The 11,207-nt window shown below is 40.9% G+C and overlaps 1 protein-coding gene across 1 annotated transcript; it reads left to right on the forward strand.

The window, feature by feature from the left end:
* Positions 1-4,062: 4,062 nt before the first annotated feature.
* LOC131529856 (paraneoplastic antigen Ma1 homolog) lies at positions 4,063-7,061 on the forward strand. Its single transcript, XM_058759801.1, has one exon. It carries the CDS (start codon positions 5,826-5,828, stop codon positions 6,669-6,671), a length of 846 nt encoding a protein of 281 aa, XP_058615784.1. The 5' UTR covers positions 4,063-5,825; the 3' UTR covers positions 6,672-7,061.
* Positions 7,062-11,207: the final 4,146 nt, after the last annotated feature.

Genomic DNA, 11,207 nt, shown 5'->3' on the forward strand with positions numbered 1-11,207 from the left:
GAGAAGAGAGCGCTCTTGACCGCTCTTACTCACCATAGACAGAAACACTGAATATTTTTGATGACAGTTTCGCTCCCCTTATCTTTACTTTATAGAGTCCAGCATGTTCAGCTGTGATGTTTGTGATGGTCAGAGATCCAGTTTGATTGTCCAGGTTCAGTCTGTCTCTGAATCTCCCATCAGGACCATCATCATATGTAGAGAAGATTCCTATCTCTGTACTGATTTTAGCAATGAGAGAGTTTTTAGCTCCAGATGTCCACAGTATGTCATCGTCTTCACGTATTTCAGTAACATCAGTGTTTAGAGTGACAGAATCTCCCTCCATCACTGACACTGACTCACCAAACACACCTGGAGAACAAACAGATTTTACACAGATTAAGGTAATTACAATGGTAGGCCACTGTAATTAAAAAGCAACACATATTCCATTTCCTTTTTTGACTGACAAGCAGAACATTTTTGTCTGATATAAGTACTGTAGCTTTTGCATATAAATAAAAATACAATATCAACTGTCTTTATAAACTGCTGCTGTAAACTGTTAACCGCTACCATTAAAGATAAACTATTAGTATCAAGCAGACAGAGAAAACTTGTCATCAAGTAACTAAAGTAACACATTACTTTTAAATTTACAGTGAAGAGTTACCTTCTCAAATTAGGAATGCAAGTAACTTTGTTTTCACATTTATTCACTGACAGCTCTCCTTGAAGAGTTACTTCCTTCAGCCTGAGGCTTATTCATTTCACTTATGGTATAAAAGGGCCTTTATAATTGCCCAAAATATAAATTTTGGGTTCTTTATTATAATAAATTAGTGCTGTCAAATGATTAATCGTGATTAATCGCGTACAAAATAAAAGTTTTTATTTACATAATGTATGTATGTGTACTGTGTTTATTTATTATGTATATATAAAAACACACACATACAGTACATATTTTGATAATATTTACATGTTATTATATTTATAAATTTATATTATTATATTTTATATTATATATAAATATCTAATATACCGTATTGTCCCGAATATAAGACGACCCTGATTATAAGACGACCCCCATTTTTCCAGATGTACCTTTTGGGAAAAGGCTTTTTGAAAACCAAATCTTGTTTTCTCTCTCTCTCTCTCTCTCTCTCTCTCTCTCTCAAACATTTTTTCTTAAATTATTTTCAAATTGCATATTTTTCCTATTTTAATTGTTGTTTTGAAAGTATGGTAAATACTGGTAAAATGTACCAACAATGACATTGAAAAATATACACTTTTTGATATACCATTGAAATACAGAGGAAGTTTGTTCCCATCAGACTAACATGACAGTCACGACTCATGCCCCTGTAAGCTTTTCTTTTTGTTTTGTTTTCTCTCGCGATCTTTACAGCACACATTACATTACATATTTCATGGCACACTCATATTATGCGTGTTTGGCGCCACCTATTGTTGTGGATGTATTATTGACATGTCAAAGTCTAGACCCCGAATATAAGACGACCGCGTTTTTTCAGATGTATTTCCAAGAAAAAAACATCGTCTTATATTCGGGTCAATACGGTATAAACATAACATATTTTTCTTAAATATATGCATGCATGTGTTTGTATTTATATATACATAATAAATATACACAGTACACACTCATATTATGTAAACAAAAACTTTTATTTTGGATGTGATTAATCATTTGACAGCACTATTAAAAATAAATAAGAAAGCCCAGCCTAGGTGACTAAAAAAAAGTTAGTAATCTAGATTTAAGCTTAATCCTTATGGTCCAACACATCCTTAATCTTTAATTTGCTTTAAAGTTATCTGTTGTAGAGGAAAATCAATGTGCAACATTTACTAAACAAATGCAGGATAATTATTACAGGCTGAACTTTAAAAAAAAAAAAAAAAAATAGTATATTAAATGTATTTTTAGTACCTAAAGTATACCGCCTCAGTGACAGTTTTTGTAACTTTTTTGTTAGTGTAGCAGCTACTTTATTACTCTGAAATGGGAAAAATTAAACCACATAATTAAAGAAAATAAATGTATAACTTACCAATCAGATTCCACCAGCACAAACAGAACAAAACAGACATGTGAGACATTTTCTTCAATAGCTGTCCAGCATATCTAATAACACTAGGTGCTGAAAACACAGCAGAACTGTCCGTGTGAATCCTCCCCACTCAGAGCACAGGATGAGCTCCTCCTGCTGGCCTCACTAACAACTGTTCCAGCAGCAAACCAGGAGGTCTCTCATCCAGGTACTGACCAGACTAAACCCTGCTTAGCTTTAGTGGGTGTGCAGGTGAAAGCTTCAGGTTGACACTGCTGGCCCACAACTTTAAATTTGTTTATGGTTAGTACTATTTGCATAGGGTTTTAAACAAACCATTTGTTTGATGTGTGTTCTGTTGTTGTGTTATGAACTCACCGTCTTGACTTCCACTCTAGATAAAACAGCTTTATAGTGAAATGGAGGACTGAATCAATCCAGCAAACCTTAAAACAGTCAGAGAAGAGTTATTGATCAGAGGTCAAACTGGATTCTTTCCCAAAAGCAACTACGGTCGCAAGTTCCATCGTTACCAATAGAGTTCAACAGAACTTGCATCCATAGTTGGCTAACGATGGTTTTGGGAAATGCATCCCAGATTGACAGCTAAACACACCACTATACACTGAAAATAACCAAAACACCAAGTTATACTATATATTTATTAATTTAAGAGACATTAGAAGCCACAATCAATCAATCAATATACAGTAAACTACAACATTCAGAAGTATTCTCCCAAGCGTTCAATTTATGCACTAACACCATCAAACAAACAGCATTTTAACAGCACTTTACAATCAGCACTAATGCAGATTAAAGAACGTGGCGACAGGTGTGTTGTGTTTCTCAAATAAAGAGGCTGTTTCTCATGAAATACTGCCGACATTTGTAGCTACATCATTTCACAGCCTTCCCTCCTTTACTCTCCTTTGTGCCCTCTCACATTACATACGTCTAGTGGTACCAATAACAATACCATCACATATAGGCTATAATCACACATTAAATAGTAGCCTACAATGAGTCTATGTCATCGCGCTGCAGTGCGTATGGAGCCTAATTACAATTTCACTTTTCACTCATGACACAATGGCTTCACGTTTACTGAAGATAAACACCATAGCACTCTTATTTATTTTTTAGCAAACCTGCTGAAAATGAAGCTTCTATTTATTTTGCCCTTATTGTTCTGGCATTTACTCGACCATGGTAAGACAGGCTCACACATACTCCCAGAGCCGATCCTAGCATTTTGGGGGCCCTAAGCAGATTTTCAAAAGGGGCCCCACTACCTCCCATCCTCCAATGTGCATTTCCTACAATGACAGCATATTGTAAAGTTAAAAAAAAAAAAAAAATGTCTTATTTATCTTTCATTACATAAATATGAAGATAAGCCTATATTATATGCTTTTTTTTTTTAATTATAAATGACCATTACTTTCAGATAAATATATCAAAATTTAAGATTAATGCTTTAATAAAGCAAAAACACCTGCCAATGGGTTATGAAAATTAGCATTATTTAAATTATTATAATATTAATTATTATTGTTCATAACAATAATTTATTTTCTAGATTGGCTTGTTTTAGTCCACATTAAAATGCAAAAAATATATATGTGCAAACAAATGTGTAAATGAAAACATGTAAATACTGTTCGACTTCCTTTGTATTTCTGCGGTTCCATAAGCGCCACCTCCTTTCAGAAAATAAGCTTGCATTTTCATTCAGCCCGTCTGTGTTTTTTTCTTTTTTTTCTTTTCCAGATCAATGTGTCTGTAAGTGTAGCCCTGTACAAAATTCTTATAAGTTACAGAGTATAAAAGATCATTAACAGTGTAACACAAAATAAATAAAAGAAAAGAAAAGTTCTTAAATAGAGTTCATGCTAGTTAAAGTTAAAAGCTGTGCTGGTTAAAAGTATAAATATAATATGTAGAGTTTAATAAATAAGAATATTTATAGTTAAAGATAAATTCATATAAAAGTCTTTAAGTTTCATCTGCGAGAAAAGTAGAGAAGAAGCTGTGTTTATCTGGGTAACCTAACCTGTTACCTGTTCAATCATTTAATTTCTGTTTTGTTTTTGGTTGTGTTAATACTGGAGCCAATCAGAGTAACATCACCGTGTAAGGGGCGGGACTAGTGGGACAGGTTTGTGTGAGGGTTAGTGAGCACGCAGGAGGAGAGAAAAGAGACGCTAATAATGATAGAGAGTTAATGACGGAGGCATCGTGGTGTGGGAAGCATTAATGTTTTGTTATGAAGGTCGACTACTTGTGGTCCTGACAAAACTTTGGTGTGACCTGCAAGAGGTGAATATGATTGTGTATGCCTGTAATTTTGTGCTATATCGAACTGTTATAGTTAAGAGACTGGATGTATAACGTGGTTAGCGACATGCTAGCTAGCGGTAGCATTCTGTGCCAATGTGCTCATATGTTGTAGTTTTAGCATTGTGATATCTCTGAAGTTAAAGCAAAGCTAACGCTAACGCTAAATCAATAAGAGATAGTGTTTGATAATGTGGCTCAATTCAGATAATATGCTCTAAGGAGACGGACGTTGGTGAGAGAGAGACGGGTTTCCAACTGAGTGCCCTGCTGTTTCTGCCCTGCTGTTCTGCGTGCCCTGTTGCCGTCCTGTGACTTTTGGTGCTGTTTCTTCCTTTGCCATTACCATCGCCATTACCATTGTCTTTGCCGTACTGACTTAACCTGGATTCGTGAGTACTAACATCCACATGCACGTGCTTTTTGTTTATGCTCAGTTCTGAGTGAAGCGGCCATTCCAGTTTTTAGGCCCCACCGCACACAAAGTGTCATTGAACAGGCCTGCAACGAGTGTGGACATTTTCAGAGGGATTAAATAATTATTTAATTGCAATATAACCACAGAAAGGTTTTCTTTTGGGAAAGTGAAGCTTTATTTGCTTGTAAGCTTTATTTTCAATTTTTTTTTCATACCCCTGTGATTTGTTTTATTTTATTCTAAGATACATTTATTTTATTTTTCATGTTGTAAATAAATACTTTTGAATATTTTTGTATCTAAAATACAGTTGTGGTGGTCATTATAAGAACAACAAAGAGTATTACAAATACGTTTATTAAGTAGCATTCAAAGCAAGTTGTATTTCCAATACAACGAGCCCAGGCCCAGTCTCATTGTATTAACCACTCCAGCTTTATTTTCTAATTACATGGGACCTGGGTTACATAAATGGAGGCACCGCTGGGATGTATTTAACATAAACTACGATTTATAGACAGAGTACAAGCAACTAGACCCCACAACTTTTGAGCATTAGTATAAAAGTAACGTGCTAACAGTAACTAAAAGCAATTTAAGTAAAGTACAGCAATGGAAAGCCAAACAAGTAGTTCATCACAACGTGAGCTAATTAACTGGTGCAAAGGAGAATCATTAGATTTAAAGCATGCCCTCCTTTTACAAGGAGTGCCAGAAGGTGTTTCAAGAGAAGATATTGAAGAAACAGCAGGGACCATCAAAGCATTGGGAAAAGTTAAAGTGAGAGGCAAAATGTTTCACCCTCAACAACAATCAGTGATGGTGCTATGTGAGTGTCGTGAAGAGATTGACCCCTCTAAAATCCCACCTGAGATAATGCCTATAAGTGAAGGAAGTGGTTGGAAAACTGTTTATTACACAGAGCCTCAGTTTGATAACTTTGAAGAGAAGCTACTTACCTTTTTGCAGAGCGAAGGGAGGACCTTAGAGGACATACAAGGTCTATGTCCCCCACCAAAGAGGGTAACAGCAACCCTGAAGACATCATCCGTGCGGTCGGTGATGTTATGAGCAGAACAAACAAACAACATGACAGTCACCCATACAGACGTCTGCGGACATTCTCCGGGGTCAGTCCCACCCCAACCGGAGAAGAGACCTTAGATAACTGGCTGGAACAAGCAACACTCTTAGTAGAGGAAGGTGAGTGCTCCGACAAAGAAAAACGACGTCGGATACTGGAAAGTATTAAAGGGCCCGCCTTTGAAATCATTCAAGCTGTGCGCCTGACTCAACCTGATGCTAGCCCACGTGAGTACATAAAGGCTATAGAGAGCATTTTTGGTACAGTAGAGTCCCCAGAAGAACTATACTTGTCGTTTAGAGCCCTCCACCAACAGCCTGGTGAGCGTCTGTCTGAGTTCCTACGAAGAGTAGAAAAATCCCTTGTCAAAGTAGTACAGGGAGGTGGTTTACCTGTTAGCGCTGCCAATAGCGCTCGTTTAGAGCAGCTTCTTAGAGGGTCTACCTCTGAACTCATGTTGCTTCAGTTGAAAATTAGGGAGCGGAGTAGTAATCCCCCTACATTCTTGAACCTGTTAAGAGAAGTGATAGAAGAGGAGGTTCGCCAGTCAGCCAGACAAAGCCATGTGTCACACATGCGTCCTCAGCGTGTACGCATTGTCCAAGCTGAAAAGGAGAAAGAACCTGAATCAGTCTCTAGGAGTGAACTGCAAGCTCAGATTCGAGAATTGAGAGCACAGCTAGAGCAGAGCAGCAACCTACCACCTCAGCCAACCTCTGATGAATCCTTTACAGGTCTGAAAGAGAAACAAAAACAGAAAAAATGAGTCACAGAGTGAATTACAATCGCTAAGGAAACAAGTGAAAGCCCTAGAAAATAAAATGAGTGTAATGGCAGTGAAATACACATCAGACCCCCCACGAGAACCCACACCCCAGCCTCACCGATACAAAGCAGCTCCCGTTCACAAGCCCGCTCATTCCAAAGTTTTTCCTCCCCGACAAGACAAGGATGAGTTTTTCTGTTATCGGTGTGGGGAAAATGGCCACATAGCCACCAGATGTACTGCCCCTGAGAATCTCCAGAAAGTTATTAGAAAGCTCATACGCTTGGTGCGAGTTTCCCCGTTACCAAACCAAGAGAACCCAAATCCTGCAGCTGAAGAGCAGCATGTAGCTAGAACCAATAAGGTTGAAGTCTCAGAACCTAACACTGACTTACCTGAAGGTCTCGTGGGTCCATCATTTATTCACACCATCCAAGTTAATGATGTGGTCTGTGATGCTCTCATCGACAGTGGGTCTAACGTGACTATTATTTTTGAAAGCTGGTATAACAAACACTTATCTGATGTTCCGATAAAACCCCTCTCTGGCCTTGGACTCTGGGGCCTTTCAGACACCGAGTTTCCTTACAAAGGATATGTTGTGGTTGAGATGGAGTTCACTGAAGAGATCACTGGTGTATCGGGACGAGTAGAAGTGCTTGCTTTAATCTGCCCAGAGCCAAGAAACCAGCAACAAATCCCTGTATTAGTTGGCACCAATACATCTCTGTTTCGTCGCTTGTGGGAGCTGGTGAAGACAAAAGGTGACGAGAACACGTTGCACTCAATGAGGATTCAGTCTGTTTACGCCCCTGTCAAAGCACAAGAGCAGTTAGCAAAAGATGAAGTCTTGGGACAGATAAAGTGGAAAGGACCCGGTTTACTCTCCATTGCTCCAGGTGTAAAGTACTATGCAAAGTGCAAAGTGGAAAGACAGAGTGCCCCGTCCAAAGATCTTGTACTGATTGATGCACCCACTGAACAGTTGCTCCCCGCCGGTCTGCTGGTACAGCCTGGTGTGCTCTCAGACGCCAACATAGACAATAACAGTTTCACTGTCCTCATTCAGAATGAGTCTAAAAGGACAACTTCTATCCCAGTTGGGACCATCGTTGCTGAGATGTATGCTGTGGATACAGTTACCCCAGTTCGGGTTTCTGACCCCCAGCTGAAACCCTAGACCCAAGTCTCTTCAATTTCGGGACTCTCCCATTCCGAAGATTGGAAAAGTCGGTTTCAGCAGAAGTTGGCTGAGAGGCGGAATGTTTTCTCACTGCATGAGTGGGATGTTGGTCGCGCCAAGGGTGTTGAACACCACATACGCCTGCATGACCCCAGACCCTTCAGGGAGAGGTCAAGGAGACTAGCCCCTGCCGACATAGGCGGCGTGCGGCGACACATACAACAACTACTGGCCACTGGCATTATCACTGAGTCCCGTAGCCCGTACGCCTCACCAATCGTTGTAGTCCGCAAAAAGAATGGGAAGATAAGAATATGTATTGATTACAGAACACTGAACAACCGCACCACGCCAGACCAGTACACAATGCCACGCATTGACGACGCCTTGGATTCTCTATCAGGCAGCCAATGGTTCTCAGTTCTGGATTTGCGCAGTGGTTACTACCAGATAGAGATGGCTCCGGAGGACAAAGAGAAGACAGCGTTCATTTGCCCTCTAGGGTTCTATCAATTTGAGCGCATGCCACAAGGAATCACCGGAGCGCCAGCAACATTTCAGCGCTTAATGGAAAAGGCTGTAGGCGATATGCATCTTCTGGAAGCTCTCGTGTACTTGGATGATATCATCATTTTCGGCAAGACACTTGAGGAGCACGAGCAACGTCTTCTCAAAGTGTTGGACAGACTAGAGGAGGTCGGATTGAAAGTTTCTATTGACAAATGCCAATTCTGTCAGCCCGAGGTCAAGTATGTGGGTCACATTGTTTCTGCTAACGGAATAGCTACGGATCCAGACAAAGTGGAGGTAGTAAAGCATTGGAAAGAGCCCACTCACCTGAAACCGCTGAAGTCCTTCCTCGGATTTTGCAGTTATTATCGGAGGTTCATTGCAAACTACTCTGCCATTGTCCGTCCCCTCTCCGAGCTTACCAAGGGTTACGCCCCCACTTGGAAAGACCCCAAGACTAAAAAAAGTGTTGACCCAAGCAAAGTCTATTTCAAGCCATCAGAGCCGTTCGGAGAACGGTGGACTAAGACCTGCCAGGACGCTTTTGAGCGTATTCGTGACTGTTTGATCCATGCCCCAGTGCTAGCTTTCGCTGACCCCACAAAACAGTACATCTTACATGTGGACGCCAGTATGGATGGTTTAGGCGCTGTCCTGAACCAGGAATATTCTGAGGGCCTCAGGCCAGTAGCTTTTGCCAGTCGTAGCTTAAAGACTCAGAACGCAACTATCCAGTCCATCAATTGGAATTTCTGGCATTAAAATGGGCTATAGTGGACAAGTTTCACGATTACGTGTATGGAGCAAAGTTCATAGTAAGAACGGACAATAATCCATTAACATATGTATTGACCTCCGCCAAACTCAGTGCAGTCGGACATCGTTGGCTCGCCGCCCTTGCCACCTACGATTTCACCATCCAGTATCGACCCGGGAGACACAATATTGATGCTGACTTGTTGTCCAGACAGTACTCTTCAGAGGAGACAAAAGAGTGGACTAGTGTCCCACCTGTTGGCATCAAAGCCCTCTGCAAAAGAGTCTGTGTCAGTGAAGAGGCTGATGTGCCAGACAGATTAGTTGATCAGTTGGGAGCTCCTGCCGCCGCAGTACCTGAAGCTTATGCGTTTCCAGTGAACCTTAGCATGAATACACTTGACCAACTGAGCTCAAAAGACATTCAAGCATCACAAGATATGGACCCAACAATTGGACCATTAAAGAAAACACTGGAGAAGAAACAAGGCCTGACACGCTCAGAGAACGACTCACCTGAAACTGTGCTGCTCCTTCGTGAAAGCCGCAAGTTGGAGTTAAGAGATGGATTACTCTACAGAGTAAAAGAAAAGATGTGCGGAAAACAGATCAAACAACTTGTCTTGCCCACAAGATACCGCCCAATGGTGTTAAGGTCTCTACATGATGAGTGTGGACACTTGGGAGTTGAACGCACCACCGAACTGATCAAGGACAGATTTTATTGGCCGCGAATGACAGCTGAGGTCGAGCAGTACATTCGAACCTGTGGTAGATGTATCTCCAGAAAGACGCTCCCTCAGCATGCCTCGCCCTTAAACCAAATAACAAGCAATGGCCCCTTGGATTTAGTTTGTATTGATTTTTTGCAAATAGAGCCTGACTCTAAAGGTGTTGCTAATGTGTTGGTAGTGACAGACCATTATACACGTTACGCACAAGCATTCACTACAAAAGATCAAAAGGCTATCACAGTTGCAAGAGTATTGTGGGACAAGTATTTTGTGCACTATGGCCTACCTGCAAGGATACACTCGGATCAGGGCCGAGATTTTGAAAGTCGCCTGATAAAAGAACTCTTGTCCATGCTTGGGGTTCGGAAGTCAAGAACATCTCCCTATCACCCTCAAGGGGATGCCCAACCAGAACGATTCAATCGAACGCTTTTAGCCATGCTTGGTACCCTGGATGCTGTACAGAAACAACATTGTCAACATATCACCTACCTGGTACATGCATACAATTGCACAAAAAATGATTCCACGGGATACTCCCCTTATCATCTCATGTTCGGAAGGGAAGCAAGGTTACCCATTGACATCTGTTTTGGAATCTCACCAAATGGTGAAAGTGAAACCTCCTACCAACAGTACGTTGCCAGGATGAGGAAAGAGTTGCAAAAAGCTTATCAGTTGGCATCTGACGCTGCTACAAGGAATCACCTAAAAAATAAAGCCCGATATGACCAACGTGTGAGAGACCAACCTTTGGAGAAAGGAGACAGAATTCTCATACAGAATGTGGGTCTAAAAGGCAAACATAAACTCCAAGATCGATGGAAATCAATGCCCTATGTTGTTGTGGAGAAGTTGCCTAACCTGCCTGTTTATAAGGTCCAACCGGAGCATGGTTCAGGTGTGCTGAAAACTCTCCATCGAGATCAACTGTTGCCCATCGGTTACATGGTCAGGATGTTTAACCCATCAGATGAGGCAAGCTCTGTTCGGAGACCTGTAACAAGAACTCAACGTGCTCAGAAACATCAACCAACTAAGTCTGAAGAAAGTGACACAGAGTCATCAGGTTCCGAGTTTGAAACTGTTCACAAACCTCCCGATTTTGATATGGATGAGGTCCGGAGACGGATAAACATAAATCACTCTGTGGAGAATGATGAGTGAAAGCTCTGAGGAGGAAAACTGTGAAGTTACAGAAACTCAACAACTTACAGAAACGGAGTATGAGGAACCGCTTGAAGGCGCTGCACTTCCTCTGTCACACTCAGATATCCAAGAGACAAATACTGAATCTGTGGAAGAAGATTCTCAAGATTCAGAAGAGGGAGCAAGCTCACCTCCCTTACAAAG

Source organism: Onychostoma macrolepis, chromosome 22, assembly GCF_012432095.1.
Source record: "Onychostoma macrolepis isolate SWU-2019 chromosome 22, ASM1243209v1, whole genome shotgun sequence".
In the NCBI taxonomy this organism is placed as follows: Eukaryota; Metazoa; Chordata; class Actinopteri; order Cypriniformes; family Cyprinidae; genus Onychostoma; species Onychostoma macrolepis.